Raw genomic sequence first — 25,224 nt, forward strand, 5'->3', positions numbered from 1 at the left:
TGCATGAAGCAAAGTTCACAATGAAGTCACTTTCAATCCAAGCAGCTTTCTGTTGGTCAACGAATTGCATAATTAAAACAAGTGAAATCTGTGTGGGGAAATTCACATTTTCACCCGCTTTCATCCTCACGCCAAATGCATAGATTCATGCATTGCATATGAAAATTCTCAGAGCAAAGGTAAATGTTATTGCACCTTTAGACAGAGGCTTGCAATTTACTTTCCAGTAGTTTTATTTAGGCATCTGACTGGAGAGACCCATCTGTGGGTTAAGGTCCTTGCACACAGAGTCCGAAATTCTCGTTCTAAATTTTCACACCTTAAAAAATCAATATGACCTCACATTGTGTCAATCATGTTTACACGCTGCCTCCGAAACTTTCGTCCGTCATAAAAATTGTTTTATACATTTTTCTGCGTTTTTCGCATCTGTAGCAAGCATTTTGAGAGGTGTTTTGACAGTTCAGAGCCACCGTACAAGTGAATGCCAAAATCCAGGACTGTTCAGGATCAATTGGTTCATGGAAATTGGTGGTCTTCTTTTTAATGTGTGGCTCCAGTATTGCTAGCAAAGCATCAAACTGAGCCACTGACATCCTGAAGTGAACTTTGAATTGCTCTGGATAATCCTGCAGCTCCTTGATAAGGAGGTAGAACTCTCCTTCCTCTCTATGCAATCTCAGGATTGTTGGATGGACCCAATATTTCTTCTTTCTTTTTCTATTTTTAAGAAGAGAGAGGACAACAAAATCATCCTCACTGCTTGAATACTCCATTTTGTATTGTTTTAGATTTTTTCGTAACGGGTTCATTAATATGCATCGGACTCAGTGTGCAGGGTTTCTGTGCGTGACAAATTTTTAGGATGAGGAATACGATAAACGCATAAAAATAGTTCGGACTCAGTGTGCGGGATCTTTAGTCAGACTGTTTTATCATGCAGCTGGAGAATCTATAGCACCTGTTAGCATGGTTATACTCTTTTTCTTTAATCCTCACAGGAATTTCAGTCTTCTACACTGAAAATTCACAAGTGATGTTTATATATGTCTATGTAAAGGAGAACAAAACTGCGGTCTGGGCCTCCTGTTAGCAGTTAAAATGGCAAGAGATAGATTGAAGTCATCAGAGGCCCAGCATGTGCTGCTAGCTCTTACGTTATGTTAGTAACACGGATGATCAATCAACGATGAGAAAGAGAAATATTCTGGCGTATTGCCTGGCTGTTAAAAAGCCTGTCCAGGTGACTGATCAGTAGTAAAGACCCAGTCTATCCATTGCTTGTGTGTTTACCCAAAGTCACTGTACTGCAAGCCAGTTCACTTGGCGGCCATCTTGAAAACAGCTCCAGACACTTACTTCACTAAGCCCAAAGTATACTTAGTATAAGTTTTGACATAAATGTTAAAGGTGCAGTAGGACATCTGGGAAAATGCTAACTTTAGCCTGATTGCGCTAAAAGCGTAAGTCCCACCCTCCCTGCAATACATCATGCGTCATTCTTCGGTGAGAGAACTTTATAGTACAGTTAGTAACAGTACTACAATTACAATACGAAATTGAAACAAATTCTTAAAAATGGAATTAGATGCAGCAAGTTTTGGGTAAAAGCATAATTAGAATGGAAACGCCACTTTTAAGCTTGACCGTATTTTCGTTTTCGGTCAAAATTCCTTTTGAATGGGAGTGCTAGGGGCACTACAATGATAGCATCAAAATGCTATTTTTATAACACTAAGGAGGCTCGACACAACATGAAATGGTGCTTGAAGTATCACCTGGGGCTCTACAAATGAACTCGAGCATTGACAACATTGTTTGTGAACAAAGAGTTTACTAAAAAGAAAGATTTTGTACGACTCACTTTATCAGTTAGTGTTTCCAGTGGCTGGAATTTTGTCAGTCAAAAGTAGTCGATCTCCGAATGCAACGTAATGAACTGAGCTTTCCATCTTTACTCTTCTCATGTTACATTGCATTTGGAGATCGACTACTTTTGACTGACAAAATTCCAGCCACCGGAAACACTTAACTGATAAAGTGAGTCGTACAAAACCTTTCTTTTTAGTAAACTTTGTGTATATACATTAATTATTGTATATTGTAACAGTCAAATTAATAATATAATAAAATACGATCCCACATTTTTGCCACAATACCATGGTGCAGTTGGTGTTACTACAGTAAATCCATGGTAAATAATGGTCATTTGTAGACTGAAAAGCCTTCAGTCTGTATCATGTTTCTCCTGTTTGTCAGCGCTGCTTCATCTGGCTGTAAACTAGTTTAAATCACAGAGTAGGGCTGTGCAATATTGCTAAATAAATTATCACGGTATAATGTTTCATATCGTTCGGTATCGATAATTATTGAACTTTTTTATAACAAGTACAAAAGTTGGAATTTAAACCACTGTTTTTTTGTTTATCCACATTATTAAGGCAAACAACACATTAGTTTTAGCAGTCAAAAACAAAATAAAATGTAAACAAAAACATCCTCTTTATGTCTAATATTAAGATAAAGTCTTAACGAAACTCTTGAACTTAAATGAAATGTTACAAAATGTGTGCAATGTAAAAGTGTAAATGTAAAACAATCAAGGCAAACTTTCTAGGCAAAAGGTCTACTTACGAATCACGGTCAAATGGAACGCACCTTCACATGGTGATGTGGAGAGCGCAGTTCATGGTTGCATGGCAACGACAGACGCCACGGGAACGCAAACGCTTTGGAAACAAGGAGACAGCGGCACAGCGGCGCTTTCCACGCGTTTTTAGACACGATATGTGTACGGCGATGCGCACGCATTTTAATGAAAATATCAAGCGCTATATGGAACATTTTTTATATCGTTACCGACAATGGTGTGCTGTCGATAAATACCGAGACCGTTTTATCGCCCAGCTCTATCACAGAGACATTTGTGTTCTTTGCTGAATTCAAGCGCTTCTCGCTGGATCTCACAGCGCTGTTTAGTGGTCACGTGATCGAGATCGATCAGCGAATAAACGCATCTGCTCAAGAAAGCTCGCTCTGCGCTGCTTTTGGCGCTTACACATTATATAGAACATTTATAGTACTGTTGTTATCGGTTTATCAAGGAAAATCATATTGCAATAATTATCGTTATTGTTTTATTGCCCAGCCCTACATGCATTCCCTAAATGCTTTATTTATCAAAACCATACCAAATGACAATTTTCACAACTTCTAAAACTCTAAAGAAGATCGCCAGCACATCCTGGCCAATGCTGAAATGCAATCCTACATCTGGGTTAAGGAACTCCGCTCGAGATTTGGGCGTGAGCCTCCTCCCGGGGGAGTTGAGGTGGTTTTAGGCTTGAACAACTACAGGAAGGGAGTCTTGCCTTGTTTTTGAAAGGATACATGAGCTTTTGTTAAAAAAATAGTGTGTTTGTGATGATCCATGTGCGAATGAAACTTGAGGGAGTAGTATTACATGTTGATCAGGATCGCTAGTCACAAATCATGTCATTTTTTGACTATTCCAAATTAGAAAGAGTTTTTACATACTAGCATCTATCAATTTGTAATGTGTAAATGCTTTCTCCCATAAAAATGTGGCAGAACTTTGATTGGTTTTGATGGCCTCACACGAATGTGTTGCTCTTTCCTTTGAATTGAACTACAATGCAGCACTTTGGAATGGAAATCTAAATGATGGCTCTCCCATCTGATGTTTTCTTTGAAAGCTAGGATCAATTAAGATGTCTTGCTGAGAAGTGTATTCTGGAATCACAAATCCAGTCTATTAAAAACTTTGAAATGTCAGCTAAATGCTGAGCTAGTATCGGGTTGCTGTATCTTGATATATGTCGTGTTCTTTGGAAAGTAATACTTTAATGACTCATTAAGTCTTAAAGGGATAGTTGACCCAAAAATAAAAAGAATTGTCATCATTTACTCAACCTCATGCCATGCCAAACCTGAAGAAGATATGTCTCAGTGTTTTGGTCCCCACTGTCACTCATTGTATGGACATCGTATGTATTTTTCCTAATAACATTTTATTGCTATTTTCTTTTTTAAATAGCTATTTTTCGTTTTCTGTGCTTCTTTGCTGGAATGCACAATTTGTACAAAAATGTTTCATCAGTATGACTCATGGAATCATTACTATGATAATTATAATAATAAATATAATAATAATAATTGTTGTTGTTGTTGTTAATAATAATATTACTAATATACAACTGTAAAATTACAATACTACAATTTCTTAATTTCTTATTTTTTTGGTGTTCCACAAAAGGAAGAAAGTCATTTAGGTTTGGAACAGCATGAGGGTGAGTAAATAATGACATTTTTGGGTGAACCATCCCTTTTAAATGTCACAACAGTGTCTTTCTGATTGTGGCTCAATAGGTTTCAGTCATCGCTCGCTGACTCGTTTCGCAGATTAGCTGTTCCTGAAACCACATCTTCAAAGTCTTTTCCATAGTCATTTGTTGTGAGTTATCATTTTATTGAGTCATTCCCCATCTCTTTTCATCATTCCTTCTTGCTCTGTTCTCTCATCCTGTCTTCAGGCGGCCACATTCACACGCATAAATAAAAGACAACACTAATGATTGCCTTCCAGTGGGTTTCTCTCCCTGTCCTCTCACTAGGTGTTCCCGCTTTGGCTTGTGTTCCTTTCTAATGCAGACCAGACAGGCCTGGCTGGTGTGTGTGCTGATAGATTATTGGGTCTAATGTGGCTCAGAGTGTGTCAGCAACGACTTTCCCACGTTGCACAAAGGGGCCTCCTACGAGCCGGGGCCGCAGCCACTCTCCCTGCACCTGTAACCAGAAAATCGACCGCCCCAACATCCTGGCTGGGTCCCATGTTGCACTTGGCATTTCCTCCAAGCGTCTGGGACCACGCTTGACATGCAAGGGCAGGCTCCGCCTCCCTCAGAGGGGCTGTGGTCAGCCGAGCGCAGAACCCCTTGGAATTCTGGGAGAGAAATGCTGAATCACTGTTGGAGCAGACAGGGGACATGCTGGATGCTGGCTCAGAGATGTGGCTCCGAACGCACATGTGCTGGAATGATTGTACACCCATTTAAAAAAAAACATAGACAAAACCTCCCACTCAGTTTGAGGAATCACGGAAGGAATTACCATAAAATACCGGTAGACACAAACGCATGCTAAATTGTCATAATTTATTCATTAAATTTTATTCCATATTACATTTTTTTTTTTTTTACTTTAATGAAAAAATTTACTTGGCAACTAATTGAAATAAAATAAGTTTAAGTTAAAGTACGAAAACTGAAATAAAAATACATTTAAGCTAAACAGAAATAATTAAAAACCAAAAATGAAATAAAAATGACATCACAAATATTTAAACTAAAATTAATAATACTAAATATAACTAAAGTAATACCAATGCTAAAATAATATTTGTAAAATCAACCTCTTGGTTATCTAATGCTTTTTATTACCATACAAGTTTATATAAAGCCTGGTAGACACATTTATGATGCAGAACTGAAACAACAGCAACATCATTTAACCTATTTTAGCTGGTTAACTGTGTGTGTTCTGGTAGTGGGACACTTTACGTACTTTTTTAGTCTTTATAGTCTTTTTCCCCCATCACATATGTTTGTTATCATCATAAATTATATAAAAAAAACCTCTAAATTTAGACAAATGGCTTTGATTTTCTAGCAATTTTATAATCAGAATTTTGTAAAATACATATTTAGTGTAAAATAAAAATGTTTAGTACTGTACTTTTGCATTACAGTAAACTTAAACTTCTATAATTGTTTGTTTTTTTGCTATTTAATTTTTAGAAGTGCTTTCACTTCTGCAATAATCTGCTGACTTTTTTTCCAAAGCATTCCTGAATTGCAACGATTTAAGTCAGATCTATGACAGTTAACAGGTTAAAATATAATTTAAGTTTAAAATTATAGTTAAAATCTTTTCATATAAAATTATTTATTATTATAATAAATTATACAATTATTATTTTATTATTTTATTTTCAACATATGCTTTTATTTACTGGATTTTTACAGAACATATTTAAAATATAAGGTTTGTGCTGAGCTTATTATTTCCAGAATTAAATACAGATCTTAGAGACCCACATTCATGATTTATAGGGTTGTACTAGTTACTCAGCCATTGTGGAATTATTATGGTATAATTTTATTGGGCAGGGAAATAGTTCTGCGTTTCATTATCATGCATGTAACACTATCTTTTCTTCTTTCCTGGTGGCTTTGGCATGCCCTTTGATTTCAACATCTCCCAGATGGCTTCAATTGGTATCAAATCTAATATCACAAGACCTACAATGAAATTGAAGTTCTCTATTAGCTGAAACTAAATAACCGGAACATTTACGGAAAAGTATATGTAGATCAAATGACCCTTAGTTTAGTATGATTCAGAACACTGCACATGTCTGTTTCAGTTTTAGACTTTTTTTTTCCTCTTTTCAAGTTTAAACAAGTTAAAACCTTTAACCATGGGAGTCTTAACAGTGGCCAATGATGCTGTTTTCTGCCTGTATGGTTTCACCTCGAATTAACTGTATTTCACATTATAAACCTTTATGTTAAAGTCAGCTGTTCAAAACACATTTTACCTTATTATTCAGAAGTGCAGTACTGTTCAAAAGTTTGTGGTCAGTAAGTGGTCAGTTTGAAGGATTATTTATATATTATTATTTTATTTATATATATATATATATATATATATATATATATACACTACCGTTCAAAAGTTTGGGGTCAGTAAGATTTTTTGTTGTTTTTAAAAGAAGTATCTTCTGCTCACCAAGGCTGCATTTATTTGATAAAAAACAAGAAAAAAAAACAAACAAAAAAACTGTAATATTGTGAAATATAATGACAATTTTAAAATGACGGTTTTCAAAGCTGAATTTTCAGCATCATTACTCCAGTCTTCAGTGTCACATGATCCTTCAGAAATCATTCTAATATGATGATTTGATGCTCAAGAAACATTCATTATTATTATCAATGTTGAAAACAGTTTTTTTCTAAATTCTTTGATGAATAGAAAGTTCAAAAGAACAGCATTTATTTAAAATAGAATATTTTCTAACATTATAAATGTCTTTACTGTAACTTTTGATCAGTTTAACTCATCCTTGATGAATAAAAAGTATTGATTTATTTTATTTATTTCCCCCCAAAATAAATTTAAAATTCTTACTGACCCCAAACTTTTGAACGGTAGTGTTTAATGTTACAAAAGCTTTAGATTTCAGATAAATGCTGTTCTTTTGAACTTTCTATTCATCATAGAATTTTGAAAACAATTTGTACACAACTGTTTTCAACATTGATAATAATAATGAATGTTTCTTGAGCAGCAAATCATCATATTAGAATGATTTCTGAAGGATCATGTGACACTGAAGACTGGAGTAATGATGCTGAAAATTCAGCTTTGATCACAGGAATAAATTACACTTTACTGTATATTCACATAGAAAACAGCTGTTTTAAATTGGAATAATATTTCACAATATTACTGTTCCTGTTTGTATTTTTAATCAAATAAATGCAGCCTTGGTGAGCAGAAGATACTTCTTTTAAAAACATAAAAAATCTTAATGACCCCAAACTTTTGAACGGTACTGTATCAGAAAAGATGAATTAAATTGATCAAAAGTGACATTCAATCTTTTGTAACATTTTTAAATGCCCTTTAAATGCCTCAAATAAATTCTATTCATCAAAGAATCCTGAAAAAAATGTATCCCGGTATAAAAATATTAAGCAGCACAACAGTTTTCAACATTGATAAAACAAAAACATAAAAAAATCCAAATCAGTATATTATAATGATTTCTGAAGGATCATGTGACACTGAAGACTGGAGTAATGATGCTGAAAATTAAGCTTTGGAATAAGGAATAAGTTACATTTTAAAATATATTAAAATAGGAAACAGTGGTTTTAAGTTGTAATATTACACTCACTTTTACTTTGTTAGATACACCTTGCTAGTACCGGGTTGAACCTTTTGCCTTCAGGGCTGCCTTAATTCTTTGTAGCATAGATTAAACTGTGCTGGAAACATTCCTGAGATTTTGGTCTATATTGACACGATTGCATCACGCAGTTGCTACAGATTTGTCGGCTACACATCCATGATGCAAATCTCCAGTTCCACCACATCCCAAAAGTGCTCTATTGGATTGAGATGTGGTGACTGTGGAGGCCATTTGAGTATAGTGACCTCATTATTATGTTCAAGAAACCAGTTTGAGATGATTTGAGCTTGACATGGCACGTTATCCTGCTGGAAGTAGCCGTCATTCAGAAGATGGGTAAACTGAGGTCATAAAGGGATGGACATTGTCGGCAACAAAACTCAGGCTGTGGCATTTAAATTATGTTCAATTGGAATTAAGTCTGCCAAGAAAATATGCCCCATACCATTACACCGCCAGCACCAGCCTGAACTATTGATACAAGGCAGGATGGATCCATACTTTCATGTTGTTTACTATCAATTTTGACCCTACCATCTTTCGGTCACAGCAGAAATCGAGACTCATCAAACCAGGCAACATTTTTCCAATCTTCTATTGTCCGATTTTGTTGGACAATAGAAAAGCAAAAGGGGTTGAGAACAGTTGACTTTAGCAAGATGTACCATTTACTTCCATGATCTGATGTATTTCATCATATGTTGACCTTGTTCATGACTGTTGTTGATGCATTTTTAATTCCCCAAATGCTGATAAGAGCTAAAACCGTGAGAGCGTGATGATTTTGGAAAGCAGCAGCTACTTTTTAGCACAATTTGGTCCCCAGACGCTACAGAGGAGTGTGAATGGGTTCTCCCCAGCGAGGGAAGGGGGAGAGCTGACGCTAGGTCAGTCGGTACCGTTCCTCATAAAGGCCTTAAAGTGCAAACAGACCCTTAAATCTGCCCACTGAACAGCGGCCTGACAGCCCTGCATGGGTGAGCCAAAGTTAAGATAAAGAAAGCTGGATATATGTGAAGCTGCTTTTGTTCCGTGCTCCTTCCCTTGGAGCCAATGGGAGTCATTATTTCACCAACTCATTGTTATGTCATTGACCCCATGGAAGAAGGGCCCTTTAATTTGACCATTTATTACTCTACCAATATTGTTCGGGTTCCACCTCAGAAATAAATCTGCCTTTTCTCAAGTTGTTTTAAAGCTTTGTACACCACTCCCATCAGCCTTTGTGTCTTTAGACACTTACTTCATTGGAGCTCCGTGACAGCGGAATGAAGCGGGTACATAATAATGTACGATATGACTGCATCCATAGCAAGAATGGGTCACGATGCTCAACTAGACCTCAGTTATACACAGTACACATTCAGAAGGATGTCCTCGACTGTTGCCTCATGCTGTTTTTTTTGTTGTTTTTTTAAATACTGGAAATGTATCGGCCGATTTTGTTTATTTAATTGCGAATGCTTCCCCTATTTTTACATTTACATTACCTTTGCCGTCATCTGCGCTCACCTAAAGTAAACGAATAATTTAATTACATGGCAAAATGTAATCTTTAGCAAATCACTAAATAAATGTAAATTTTTCATACTGAATATCCACTTTTACATATTGCATGATTAATCGTTAAAGTCCACCTGTGGTGAAAATCAAGCTTTTAATGTTGTTTATGTCTATCTGGTGTTTTTAATATGCTTAAAGACAAACCATGAGCAAATTCATAAGTCATCACCATTGCTGAGTATTTTCTCCTTAAAACTGCAGTGAATCAAAGACAGTCTCAAAATCGCAGTTTGAAATCGCTGGTGTTTCTGAACAAAACTACCTTGTAACCAATCACGTCAACGTGTGATCGTCAACGAGTGGATCTCTGAGTTGGTGTGAGTGAGTGGAGGCGGGGCTAATTTGCATATTCATAGAACCGCGTATACTAAATGAGGCAAGGGTGTAGAGTTACATTCAAGCTATTTTAGGGCACGAGAAAAAAAAATTCAAGGAAAAAACTTTTAAATATGCAATTTTGGTGATCAAAGATGAGTTTCAAGGGATACAATTATTGACTACAGGAAGACTTTAAGAAATCGATATCTCAATTCAAACATCCACATGATCTTATTCCTAAATGACAACGATTTGTCTGTCTATTAAGCCTTTGACAAGTACGATTACAGTGGAATATTCATATGTGCGTTGGCGCTGTCGCTGATTCAGAGAGCAGTTTTTTTGTATATGTGTGAAACCGCTTCAAAAATAGTATTTTCAACCCCACAGTATCATTATGTCTGTGTTACAATAGTTCAAATGATCACAGAAGTACTGGGACAAATGCCTATAGTTAGGATATAAGCACTGATGTTTACGGTGGTGATCAAAATAGAATAAGAGGGCTTTCACACTGGCAGTTTAGTTCAAAACGGCACGGTTCGCATGAAAAATTCCTCAAAAGAATTAGTTTGCAAGCAGCAGAAAGCCGTGTTCATGCGACGCTCATAAGTTCACGCAAGTGTCTTTGCGTTATTCTCCTTTGCATAATGGCACCAGATTAATATATTGACCCGCATTTTGTTTTCTATCATGCGCTGTGCACGTTTGTGATGACTTAAGATGAATGTAAATGCACCAGGGTAGGGTATAGGATTAAGTGAATGTTGAAACATGACCAATGATGCGGGGCACACTGGGAACAAGCGCACTCTGATTCGGACAGCAGTGAGCAGTGTGAAAGCCCCCTAAATCAAAGTAACTTGATGCTTCAAATTAAGATTGTATTACATCATTTTACCAGTAGGTGGCAACAAGTTAAACAATGCATTTGTCGTTGAATCATTAATTCAAGAGATTTGTTCAAAAACGCTGATTCATTGAATCACATTTTGATGAAACAAGATAAGTCTTTATGAGTGAGTCATTGAATCATTTATTAAAACTGTAATTTTTGCTCAAAATGTACAACATTTATATAATGAGCGAGTACATCATGAATCCATCTTCCAAACCATGATTTTGTCTTATCCTGAATCATTATGGTACGCCTATGATAAGTGTTTATATTCGGACTAGTTTAGACTGAGTGGGACAACGAGTAGCCCAGTTTCTGTGTGACTCGTCATTTACATAAACAGAGAGAAGTAGATCCGGCTACAATGTTCTTCCACATGCAGTTTTGTTTATTAACTGCTAGAGCGCCAAAAGTTACATAGTGTACCTTTAAAATAATTCAACTACATATTTTTAAAATAGTCTGCAGCAATTAACATTTTGTCAGAACAGTAAATTACATGTTATTTTGTTTAGTTGTCTTTTCAGAATCGCGGGAGAATCGTGATTTCTATTTTAAGCAAAACTTATCATGATTCTCAATTTATCCAGCATTGTGCAGCTCTACTGCAAACTAGTTCGTTATCTAATTTAACTAATTGTTTTTCGTTTGTTTATCCATATACAGTGCGAGAATTAGGATTTTGAATAATTTAAAACTAATAATATTCTGTTTATGAATAACATAAAAAAATGTATCTTTCTATTACAAATTTCCCATTTTGTAACAGATTTTTATTTAAAAGTTTTTATAATATTTTATTTAAATTTAAATTCAAATGAGAATACTTTTTATAAGTGTTATAATGTCGTCATGCCTTTAATTTATATTGACAAAATCGTATGGAATTTTAATGATAGATTTTATATATGCCATTATTTATTGATCAATGGCCATGACAGGAATTAAATGATCTGCTGATCTCATCAGCTGGAATTTTAATAGTGCTGCACCCTTGATATTTACCTTGATAGCATGGCCAGGAAATGAAATCCTTATATTTATTTAGCTTCTTCCTTTCCATCACAAGTCGTGTTTTTCCCGTCATTCCTCCCAATTAGCAACTGGCATGTTTAATTCAATTCCTGGTTGCTTTCTATCATTTCCATTCTAGAGCTCGCACAGTAATAAAACTGCCAAGTTTCGATAAGATAATCCTCTTATAAATCAAAGGGCTTTTTCCCCCTTTTACCTGCCTTTTTCTCTTTCACTCAACCTTTCCTTCTCTGTCTCTTGGCCCTCTCCCAAACCTAGGTACCATTACCCAGTGCCTAAGGTATTTTATGTGCAGCTGACAGTGGGGAGCAACGAGTTTATCGGAGAGGGGCGGACTCGCCAAGCTGCCCGACACAATGCGGCCATGAAAGCCCTTCAGGCCCTGAAGAACGAACCCATTCCAGAAAGACCAACTCAGGTAACCTGTCCCACCAAACAGACCGCACACGACACAGCCTTGCAAACCACATAGCATCTTAAAGAAATCTTACATTCACTACAATTAAACCGTTTTTAAAGGTAATTGTTTTGTTTTTTAAAGAAAGTAATGCTTTAATTTAGAAATAATGCATTCAATTGATCAAAAGTGACAGTAAAAAAACATTTTTAATGTTAAAATAAATAAATTCAATTCTTTTGAACTTTCTATTTACCAGAATCCTGAAATAAAATGTATAACGTTTTCCAGAAAAATTAAGCAGCACATCTGTTTTCAACATTGATAGTAATAACACATATTTTATGAGATTTCTGAAGGTTCATGTGACTGAAGAAAATTTAAATCACTGATTTTAAATTGTCATAACATTTCACAGTATTGTTTTTACTATGTTTTATTTATTTATTATTAAATAAAGGCAGCCTTGGTGAGATAGTAAATGTTGAAAATTCATTTTTAAAAGTGTACAATTTGATGTATATTAACTAATGGTCTCAGACATTTTATGTGGTTTCCAGTTACCTGTGTTTCAGTCTGTGCACTTGAAAGCCTATCATGCTCTGAATAATCATAACCTCTTGTTAGGTAAAAGTGATATTCAGGCTGATGAAATTTAAGATGACACGACTGTCCTGTTTCCTCATCATCTGTCAATGTTCACAACATCTCCTCTGAACTTTAGTTTAGCTTCGGGCTATCCTTCAAAATACTAATTTCTCCCACCGGAAATCATATTACATTGTGCCCCAAATGCCTGGCATCGACCAAGGTTATTTAAACCGTAGTGGCGCCTCTCTTGTTTGGTCTTGTCCCCCTTCTGTCTCCATAATGAGGGCTTTGTCAGACACCTTTTCCGTGTATTGCTTTACAAATTGATACACACCATACCTCAGGGCAAAACTGTGTTTGTCTGCATGTCTCCTCACTCCTGTACCAGATCTCAAACCTCGAGGATGGGTATCATGCTCACACAAACAAACACACACACAATTCACACGTATTTGTGCGCACATCTTTACTATCTTTACTTTTTTAAATCAGTAAATGTGTGTACATGCTCCATTTAATCCAATAATCCAGATTTATTGACATTAGAACGGGAATAAGAGCAAATTTATGTGTGTACGCACATGTTGCCAATCTTTTCTGCTCATAAATAAGGACACTTACACAGTTATTGGTCAATGAGAATCAGTGTAATATAGTTTTATCAACAGCCTCATATATAGATCATACAGCTTCTCAATAAGTCATATTTTTATATTTCTACATCTGTGGTCCTGACTAATTATTTATTGTAAACTGATATTATGATGATTATTATTATTAATATAAAAATAATATGTTTTGTATTTATTTACTGACACACTGCAACTATGCAGTAATATTTTTTTGTCCACGTTTTTGACAACGATACCATTATACTAGTCTCCTTGTAAACTACAAAAATGCACATTTGTGAAAACATTGACGTCATGCGTAGAGTTGGGTATAGTTTGAATCGTTTGACTTTAACTGCTTATTGATTCCTATTCTTATCAATTCCTAATTTCGATTCCAATAAGATAAAAAAAAACGTGGATATCATTCACATTCACAGGCTAAAAAACACTTACACAAGCAACTTTTTCCAGTGGATTAAAAATACCATATAAAAAAACAACTAATATAAATACATTTCAAGCATTATAAAAGACAAGTAAACACTCATCAACAAGAAAAGAACAAATAGACAAATTAGCAATCGCACAAATAAATGCAACTGAAAAAATATTAAATTGAAATAACCAGTGCTATAGGATTTTCAGGTATTTAGGTACAGAAACTGTAATCAAATGTAAAATAACGCTGCACTTTATATAAAATAAAATATACATTACAAATATAGTTAAAGTTATTGAGTCAAGATCAGTGAGTGAATTTTCTCTTTGTCTTCTGTTGTTTGATTTGGTTGGTTGGTTGGTTGATATTATTATAGAGACGGCAGCAGGAATATTAGGCTGCTGTCACTTCAACAGCTACACGGACCCAATAATCTGTTCTAATGCGTTTTCTTTGTCAACTGTTTACGTTTACGAGAATATTTTGACATATTTTTGCGTTTATTTGTGGAAGAAAACTCCGTTCAGTATCGCACACCATACAGTATGAGAGGCGGCTTTCTATGTGTGCGCAGCAAAGAAAACAGCACTTGAGTCGTCTTGCGCTTGATTGGTTTAAAATCACTTTAAAAAAAAATTCTGTACATGCGTTATACATGCAAAAATGGTTTAAAGTCATAATAAAATGCACACAAAGGAATCGATAAGACGAATTTAAATGTGTATTTATAACAAGTATCCAATTCCTGATCTTAAGTATCTGATTCCATAATTGGAATTGATTTTCGATTCCCAACCCTAGTCATGTGCATGCGTATTACATGTTCAGTCTATAGACGTGTAGTGTTGCTTTACAAAGTGACATCGCCAACTGCTGGCCTGGCATGAAATACAGCGTTTTTACTCATTCTTGCAGATTCGGATCGTTTTGACAACATTGTTGTCTGTACGTGAAAAACTTTTCCGTTTTAGTACACTGTTGCTGTGTAAACGTACCCTTAAAGGGGTGGTTGAATATGATTTCACTTTTCTAAATTTAGTTGGTGTGTAATGTTGCTGTTTGAGCATAAACAACATCTGCAAAGTTACGAAGCACAAAGTTCAAAGCAAAGGGAGATATTTGCTTCTAAAGAAATCGTTTTTTAAGGACTATAACAAACGGCTGGTAGGGACTACACGACATTCCTCCCGGGTTAGTGACACTAGAATTTACATAAATCCCGCCCCCGGGAATGCGATTTATAGATTATCATGCATATGCTAATCAATGACTAGAAGATAACTACACATAAGCTACCTACATTCATCAACTAACCATTCAGAAATGTCCTGTTACATTCTACATGTTGTCACTTCTTCTTGAGTCTCTCCATTATTGTCTGACTCCGGTTTGAACATAAACATTGACATTTTCAGTGCATGTCTGTGTGAGGTTAAAAGACACAAGCTCTTGTAGCTCCGCCCCCTGTGCTGAAAGCAGCAGCTCATTTGCATTTAAAGGGACAGACACAAAAAGCGTTTTTGCTCACCCTCAAAAAGTGACAATTTTAACATGCTATATAAAAATATCTGTGGGGTATTTTGAGCTAAAACTTCACATAGACACTCTGGGGACATCAGAGACTTATTTTACATCTTGTGAAAAGGGCATTATACCACCCCTTTAAATAAAGAACACTTACGCTATTATTAGTCAATTTGAGTCAGTGTTATTTGTGGCTCAGCTGATTTTTATTGTCTAGTACACCATGTTTTCCTTCCTCTCAACACGCTCATGAACTCACAAAGCCAATTGTTTACCATGTGCTAACAGGCAACTGAGCTCATGCCAGAGTTGTCGAGGGAATAAACAACACCACGGTATGTACAGTCAGCACAGCTCTAAATAGTTAGTAAACAGACATTGGGAAGCTCCTCAGTTTCATTCAAGTCTGAGTGAAGGTTTTTGTCCAATGGTTATCATGGGAAAAGTGACCGCACACTGTAAGCAGGAAATCTCTGATGAAGAGATGCTGACAGAAATGTGGATTTAAAGGGTTTTCAAAGAGAAGCGGATGATTAATCCATCAGAGATGTTGATTTTCAATTTGCCCTATTTAGCAGAAGAGCCTAAATGATGTTTGGAAGACATTTGTTTTATATCAAACACTAGTGGTTTGTTATTTTAGGAAAAAATGAAATGAGGCTCAGCTTTATTGGTTCAAATGTTTTTGAAACATACGACATGTGTGCATCTTAAATAAACAAATCTGTGTGTTAAATCAAAAATATCAGAATTGCGCACCTTAAGGGTTCGTTTTGGGGCTACTTTTTTCATGCTTTTTTTTGCTAGTCTATGCCGTAAAATAGCTCCATCAACTGACTTTAAGGACATTTATAAGCTGTGATAGGTTCTCAAAAAGTAATCTTTTATTTTATTTTTTTATGTCTGCATCTGTGATCCTGATGTATTACAGTATATATTATAAACTGATATTAATTATAATACTAATGTAAAATATTCATTTATTTATTTATTTATTTTACTTTTTGTAGTAGGTTCTCAAAAAGTAATATTTTTAAATATTTCTACATCTATGGTCCTAATTTAATATCCATTATTAGCTGATAATAATAATAATAATAATAATAGACAATTGTTGTTATTGTTTATTACATACAAGCATACATTTTTATTTGTGTTAATCTGATGCTATGCATAAATTGTGACAACGTTTTTTTTTTTTTTTTTCTGGGTTCTTCCCACTATCCTGGAGAATGTCGAAATGCCAATAAAATGTTAATGTTTGGTAGAATTTGTGGAAATTGTTATACTCAACATTTTTCTACTTCTGGATGCTTTGCAGTTTGATGAAGAGCAGTATGCTCTCAAAAAAGATTTGTTGTGCAAATCTTTTACTACTTTTGTGTTTGATACATACAGAACGTTAAATATGTAACTCCAAATCTTATGAAAAGTACCATGACTTTGAGTTTGTAAACTGATATTTTAGCAAATCTCTCTGCTGTTGGCATTGATATAACACATCAAATTTTGCTTGTGGCCTGTCAGATCAGTTGAAGGGCACACAAACGTTTCACAGTCTGTAATACAAAGTCTCACACTCTCCAGACCACCTGATGTCTCTTCATCCCAGACATCATTAACAGGCGTTTGAAGGAAACGAACAATGACATCATGCCGTGTGATCGCTATAAGGGCGACAGTGAGAACACAGTATTAAATGTCTACGAAAAAGCACAACTTGATCGAGCGCTCTTAGATCACACACTCCTGTTCATGTATTGCATGAGAACACACTGAAAAGAAATGTCAGTACTGTAATGGAGGTGACCAAGATAATATGCTGCAGGGATCATATTAAAAGTCACTCTTTGGAACTTTTGTGAGCGTACTATTGCAGCTCCTTTTATAGTTGATAAGATATAAATCGGAACTAAGGGGAACTGCTTTTGGATCAGTTTGAAAGCTTTTTCTTCTCACAAAACCAAGCCACTTTCTCCAGAATCTCAACTGTTTAACAAAACCTGAAGCATCTATTTTCAGCAGAGTTACATGAGAAACTGCAGTCATGCGTTGAAGCAGACTCACCATCAGGTCTGAGATCATAAAGCCTGTTCTTAAGATTCCTGGCAGGTCTTCATTCTGTTAGAGGGTGCAATGTAGGTTTTAGGCTGAATTGAGGTCAGTGACAGAAATCTGTGTACCGTAATAAAGGGATTGTTGAGAAAAGGTAATCAAATCAAGGCGATGTAATGTATTGAGATTTGTGAGTTCTCTCAAAATTTAATAATGATAATTGTTCAATGTTGTAATGCTGCTTTAAGCTGTTTTGTATTCACTAATGCAAAATGTGGTCACACTAGACTTAGAGCATGCTCTGCGGTGTCTTTTTTTTTTTTTTTTTTTTACATAAATTTAACATAACAAATAATTAAAAATGTATAATCTACTCTACTTTCCTGCAGCGCTGCAAACTTTCAGCTTTAAAGTTTGTGTTCTTTTAATTCAGCCAAGATGTTACGCTTTGACATTGGTCACATATTCATGAATCCACTGGTCAGAGTTCACCAAACTTAAACTTTGTAATGCAGCAAAATGTAAACCTTCTTCACATTAACTTGAGTTTCCGATCTCCAGCATTCAAACGCATATGAATGGAAGTGAATAAATCAAAAAGTGTGTTTGTTAGCTGTGCCTTTTAGCTAAATTATTGTGAAGGCAGATTTCAGACTAGTACAGGTTTCTTGTTCAACAAAGTATTTCATACAAATATGCATATACATTTTTTAATTTAAGTTTTACATACAAATATTATTTATGTACTTACTTTTTAATCAAACATTAGGTAAAAAGATTTTCAAACAAACTTGTGATTAAATAAAGCCAGCCAACAGATAAACGGTAAACCTAAATGCATAATTTATTTGTGCTTGCAAATCCGCAACATTGTTGAATAAGTGTTGAATAATAGTTCAGTCACCTCTGTTACTACAATAGGGGGATTTGTGTTGGTCTAACATGTGCTTTTCTGTCAAATCAAAGTAATACACTATTATCCGTGACCTAGAAAGTCCTATCCAACTTTCTAACTCGGAAGTAAGCTGTTTTCTGTGAATATGTGAGACTTATTTAGTCTCAGATGTATTAGTCTCTATAGGTACATTGCTAGAAGAAGAATGGTAATAATAAATAATAAATTACGCTAATAAATGTTTTAATACAATTTTACAATTATGATAACAAATACCAGGTAGCAATATCAAGCAGCATAATGAACTGTTTTTGTTCTGCTAAAATAACTGGAAGCGGATGATAAGGTAAGCCTTGCAAATTCAAGTTACAAATGGCTGCAACTGCTTTTATGTTAAAATGAATGTGGATGTACTGGATAAAATGTAACTGCATTCATGTAGTTGGTCTGTGTTGTGTTTTACCCTTTCAGTGTTCAGAGGAGAAGAAAGAAACGGAGGAAAACAGCGATGCAAGTAAATCCGAGATCAGCCTGGTCTATGAGATCGCCCTGAAGAGGAACCTGCCTGTTAGTTTTGAGGTAAACTAAGCTAATTTAATTAAGCATATAAAGAAATGTAACACTCATCAGGAAATTTCAACAATCATTTTCATAGAAAGGTTATTCCTAGCTCTAATGACCCTCTTCAGCCCATTAACCTTTTTCTTATTCTTTGTCCAATAAAACAGTTGTATGCTTTTGACACTTACCCTTTTTCTCAGCCAGAGTGCTGAATATAACCTCAGTGTCATATGTTATTGCTAGTTCTTTGGAATCAAAGCCAATTAAGCTGAAAATAATTCCAAATGATAATTAGCTTCCTACATGTGTAGCTGACCTTTAAGAAAGCATCCTTATTGCAATTTACCCTGATTTGAAACACTCTTCATATGCAGAAAGGTAGTGAAGACATCGTTAAAATAGTCCATGTGACTACAGTCTTCAGGGCCCTTTATGCCCAGTGGCATGTAGGGCAGCAACAAAGTTTTGCCGCTTCTGTCTGTTTTGGGCCAGCTTCTGGATGGTGCCCCAGGTGTGGTTCAGGGCCTTCAGTTCTGCTTCCACTGTTTGACGCCAGGTGGTCTTGGGTCTTTCTCTCTTTCGTTTACCCTCTGGTGTCCAGAAGAGGGCAATCCAGGTGATTGTTCCCTCCGGATGACGTGTCCAATCCATCTCCTTTGCCTTCTCATGATGATGGTGTCCATATTTTTTAGCTTGCACTGGGCAAATAGTTGTTGGTTAGAGATGGTTTTGGGACGAAAGATTTGCAGAATTCTCCGGAAGCTGTTCGTGTGGAAGGCTGACAATTTAGTACGGTTGTTCTTTGTCATTCTCTAACTTTCCTAGCCGCAAAGTAGGTTGGAAAGGACACAGCTCTGGTACAGTCTCAGTTTATTGTGGGTGATCGATATATTGTGTGGACCTCCACACATTGTTTAACATACTAAAGATGTTTCTGGCTTTGCTGAGACGGTTCTTGATGTCACTGCCTGCTCCGTCGTATCGAATGGTGCTGCCCAGATAAATATACTCTTAAGTTGTGGTTCTACTTGGACTGGTGAGGGGTTGGGGGTGTTCATTGTCATCACCTCTGTTTTCTTCTTGCTGATCTTCAAGCCTACTTGCTGCGCATAGGTGGTAAGATGAGATGCTTTCTCCTACATGTGCTGGTTGGGTATGTGAAAGCAGCGCCTAGTCAAGATCTTCCAGTGTTTTTTTTTTGTGATTATCTTTTTATTGAAAGTTAACAAACATAAACATAGACAAAACAGCACTCAAACACTGACCGTCACCACAATAATATAAAAAAATAATAAAAAAAAGGCAAAACCAGGGGAAACATATGTACACACTTAATGAGATCTTCCAGTGTTGAGAAGAGAGTCCATCTGATGCCTATTGGTTGGTCTTTGGTTGTCTATTGCATCACCCAGACAATGGTCATGTTGAAGAGCATTGCTGACATTACTTCGAAACTGTGATTGCTGCTTCCTAGTTTGCATGTGTAGTTAGTGTGGAAACACTTGATAAGAAGAATATCTGTTGTTGTGGAATCCCGTATCCATGGAGCATACGCCATAGACTGTCCCTGTGGATGCTGTCAAAAGCCTTCTCAAAGTTGATATAATGTCTCTGCCACTCTAGACTGTTCAGTGATGTTGCGCAATAAGCTCTCAGATTTCATCAAACAATTATTTAATTTGTGTTCCGAAGATGAACGAAGGTCTTACGGGTTTGGAACGACATGAAGGTGAGTAATTAATGACAGAAATTTCATTTTTGGGTGAACTAACCCTTTAAGCACACAGAAGTCTCAAGTCACAATGAATTCTTGTAGAATCTAGTTAACATGTTTCTAAGCTAACTGCTATACTCTTACAAGCATACAATTATACTGTACACACAAATATTTGTTTCTTTACATTTTAATACAAAATCAAATATTTCTCTGGTTCCGAGCACCATTTTGGATAACATTTTTCCCCAATGTACTCATTATTCTGGGATTGCTCACTATGATGTATGCAATACTGCCTTCTAAAAGAAGGTACCTTAAAACTTTTGGAGCAGGCTTTGTGTTGGGAGAATGCTTAAAATACTGTCTAGAAAGTCATCTCAATGGGTTTTGGACTCTTAACTGGAATTTTTTTTCCCCCTGCCCTTCAAATGTTCATTCCAATTTAATCAAATTCATCCATCAGAATATACTTGGATATCCATTCAATCGATAAATTGAAAATTACTAGCTTCAAGTAAAGAGGATAAAGTGGGAAAGTGATTATATTAAACGGCTATTCTTGGTCAAGCTCTGTCAGCATCAGTTAAATCCAGTAATTGTAATTGCTTTAACACTTAAAAGCATTTATTGTGGGATGGAGGTCGATTTGGACAACATTCAAAATCACCATTTCATTAAAGAGCTGCATCAATGACACTTCAAATCAACACACCTCTACGTTCAACACTGGAAGAAGTCTGAGGAGCTCTATAGCCTCAATACAACTGCATACATGTTTCTCTTAAATGATTTTCCATGGCTGTCTCCAACTTCATAATCTGCAATCATCTGCTTGGCTTTGGTTAACTAGAATCTTCCTGACGTACATTCTCCAAGAATCCCTTGTACTTGCATGCAATTTGTTTCGTCTGGGGACCCCAATCTAACTGCATTTGGACACACTGTAGCTTTTTCTTTTTCTTTCTTTCTTTAAAGTTTTGACTAAGTCATCTGTGTGAGCCTGGACTGGTTTCAACCTTGTTAGATCTTTTCAGGAATTTTCTCCCTCGCTATTTGTAGGAATGGAAATGTTCTTGGTCCTGATTCAATTAGCATACAAACAGAGAATATTGCAGTGTTACTGTGTGAGAAAGAAATCATGAAGACAATCATTTGTTGTTCAAAGATGTGAGACACATCAACATGAAAGCTTTTAAAAAGCTTTTCTCACCTTAATGTTGTTCTAAAACTGTGGGACTTTCTTTCTGAGGAACATCATAGAAGATGTTTTTGTCTAAACAGTGAATTTCAGTGGGGACAAATGTTGCCTTCCTTCCTTCCTTCCTTCCTTCCTTCCTTCCTTCCTTCCTTCCTTCCTTCCTTCCTTCCTTCCTTCCTTCCTTCCTTCCTTCCTTCCTTCCTTCCAGTACAAAGAAAGTCATACAGGTTTGGAATGGGCTTAGGTCAACCAGAACAGTGTCTCATCGGTCCCCTTATGACGTTAAGGACCACTTGGTAATCTACACACCTTCACCTTCTTGTCGGTGTCAAGCGATATCAAACAGATGCCAACTTCAAAAGGCAAATGCATTAATCACAGTTTCTGTCATGGATGACGCCTTACAGAGGTACAAGAGTGGAAACCCGTGCCAAGAACCACCCATCGAGTACATAAGTATTTTCCCTCAGGGAATACACATCAACAATCCATACAAAAGAGCTTTTCTTCATTATATCAGTCCTTGTCATTGTCCCACCCTGGCCTGGTATCCTGCCTTTTCACCAGGCTGAGGACACGGCGGTCTCACTAATACCATATCTCCCCTGGCATCCATGGAGGGGATGAAGAATGAGCAACCTCATGTTACAGCGATTCCTTCCTACAACTTGATCTCTGTTGCCAGCCATGCGAGACTGGAGCGCAGACAGAGGAACTGGCCACCATCAGACACAAGAATCAAACACTTGCTGAAACCCCATCGCTGCCTGAGGATGCCATATCATCTGTTGTAGACAACACAACATCGTCTGCCGCCATGAAGAGAGTCGGGATCACTCCAGTGCCAAGACCTCCTCACAGTCCTCGTTCACCCGATGAGGCTTATTCACCGGATGGAACTGCCGCCCACCTACCTTAGTGTTTTATAGCTGCTTTGGAAACTGTGTCAGGAGGCCAACTTGAGTTACAAGGCCTGTTTTGACTCCTTGTTGGTGTAGTTAGTTACCTCCACTTGTGCTCACTAACAACAGATTTTTGTTAAAGCCTAAATCTAATAAAATGAGTGCAAAATAAGATATAATAGGACAGTTCATTTAAAAAAATTTATGGTCGTCATTTACTCACTCATTCCAAACCTGCATGACTTTCTCTCTGTGGAAACAAGATATTTTGAAGAATGTTTCAACTGTTTTTATACATATAATGGAAGTCAATGGGGTCCCCATTGGCTTTCATTGTACAAACAAAAAAGCATTGAGACATATTTCAAAATATCTTCTTTTGTGTCACACAGAAGAAAGAAAGGTTTGGGAAAGATATGAGAGTGAGTAGATGATGACAGAAATGTCATTTTTGCATGAACTGTCCCTTTAATGTGACATTCTTGTCTATTTTTTCTCCAGGAGATTGTGCTTTTGATTGTGTAATTTGTAACAGAATTTGAAAAAATAATAAGTGTAAAAATAATGTAAGTTTCCAAGTCTTCCATTGTTTGACACAATAGGTATTTCCATTACATTGAAATTACATAAATAGTGTGGCGGGAAGAGCAAATGACAGACACAGTGGGCGTGGTGTCAGGCCTTGGAGAGGCACTTATTAAAGTAAATAAAATGTACATAAAATGTCTAAAAATGGGGGAAATAAAGTGTTAAAACAAAAGGGGATCTGGTGTCCTCGTCGTGCCAGGGAATCGTGAAGGATGGGTAGTGAAGAGATGGGATGGGTCCAGGTAAGGGTGCGGTTTCCGGCGGTCGCACGCGCTTTTCTCTCTCCTCTCTCTCTTTGGTCTGAGGCGCGAGGGGGTGGCGGCTTCGGTATCACGGCTTGTCCTCTCTAGGCCCCGACAGCTGACGGGAATAGCGGCCCGGCATCCTAGCCCGTCAGTAGCGGCATGCATGTTTCTCCATTATGGACCGTGGGCCCCTCACATATTGGACGGCGCGGGAATCCCTCCGCACTCCCTTCCTGGACCCACGAGGACACCAGTGTTCATGCACAGGGAAGAGACTGGTCTCTCGAGGAGAGGCGCGCTCAGCATTTAACAGCGGCGGTGATGAGGCTTCATATTCTTCAGGTGTGCCTCATCACACGCCGCCAATTCTCCTCTTCAACGCCCCTCCTCTCCAATCACACCCACTCCAGTTGGGAACCTGGCGAAGGGCGGCGAGTTAAGGGACGGTGTGGCGCTAAGTACAAGGGAGAGGCAGCCATTCCGTCACAATAGCTTTATGCCTTATTTTGGGACTCAAGCAGTAATCTACATTAAAGTTATTTGAGTTATTTCAGAAATTTCTCAAGGAGAATCTCAGAGAAGTTCACATCTCGTTGGAGTCTTGGTCTCTTTTTCTCATTTTCACATTATGGGCCCTATCTTGCACCCAGCGCAATTGACTTTGTACACCGACGCATGTATCATTCCTATTTTGCACCCGCGCAAAGCGCGCTTTTCCCTCCACAGAAGCACGTCGCTAAACTAAGGGAATGAACTTGCGCTCCCTGGGCTTTTCAGTGCAAAAAAGGAGGCGTGTTCCGGCGCAAACGTTCCTTCGTGCTATTTTGATGGTTTAGAAAAAAATTGTTTAAAGTCAGTGGCGCGTTGCGCATGTTATTCATATGCTATTTTAAGGGCGCATGCTTGGCCATAATCAATGTAGCGTGTGCACAACGCACATACACTTTGATTCTCTCATCTACACAGAAGCAGCAGTTTTCATTTTTGCAAATCATACATTATTACGATAGATAGATAGATAGATAGATAGATAGATAGATAGATAGATAGATAGATAGATAGATAGATAGATAGATAGATTGACAATTTATTATAAAAGCATACATCTAGCTTACACATTTACCCAAATTATCATACGCCTGTTTAACCGAAGTTAATTTGGGTGGGTTTCTCCATTTCAATGTAACTTCTCTCTTTTACGGCCGTGACGAGAGCGTTGCTCTCCTTGGCCGTGAACCCCTCCTGGCGCGCGCCTGGCAAATCCGCCGTTACAATAGCAAACTCTGATTGGTTTATTTCACGTTACGCCAAAACCACACCTATGAATAATGAAGCTACTTCAGACCAACCCATTTTAGATTTGCGCCTGGTGCAAGAGTCATTTATCCCGCCGGGAAAATAGCAACAGCACCGAGACCCGCCCACAAAGTTACTTGCGCTTTGCGCTTGACACTTGCGTTTCAGATCGTTAAAATAGGGCCCTTTGTGTCCATTTTCTAGCTGAATTGAGTTAGTTGTATAATCAGAGATTGTGAGTATAGTTTTGATCTACGTAACTCCGTGCCGTCCTAGATAAATCTCCACTCTCAACCACTCTAGACCATGTGGGAGTTCCCTCAATGACGAACTTGCAGCTTTAAGCCCTTTTCCTTCCTCCCCACACCTCATCCTCGCAAGAGAGCTTA

General features: G+C 37.0%; 1 protein-coding gene across 2 annotated transcripts in view; it reads left to right on the forward strand.

Moving 5' to 3' along the window:
* stau2 (staufen double-stranded RNA binding protein 2) overlaps positions 1 to 25,224 on the forward strand; it is a 125,380-nt gene that overhangs the window by 23,188 nt on the left and 76,968 nt on the right. For both annotated transcript variants that reach the window (XM_082184871.1, XM_082184872.1), the window contains exons 6-7: positions 12,072 to 12,231; positions 18,800 to 18,907. In XM_082184871.1, the coding sequence (XP_082040997.1) occupies positions 12,072 to 12,231; positions 18,800 to 18,907 (268 nt within the window). The remainder of the gene's footprint in view (positions 1 to 12,071; positions 12,232 to 18,799; positions 18,908 to 25,224) is intronic.

The sequence above is a fragment of the Leuciscus leuciscus genome (assembly GCF_965113295.1).
Source record: "Leuciscus leuciscus genome assembly, chromosome: 11".
NCBI classification, from domain to species: Eukaryota; Metazoa; Chordata; class Actinopteri; order Cypriniformes; family Leuciscidae; genus Leuciscus; species Leuciscus leuciscus.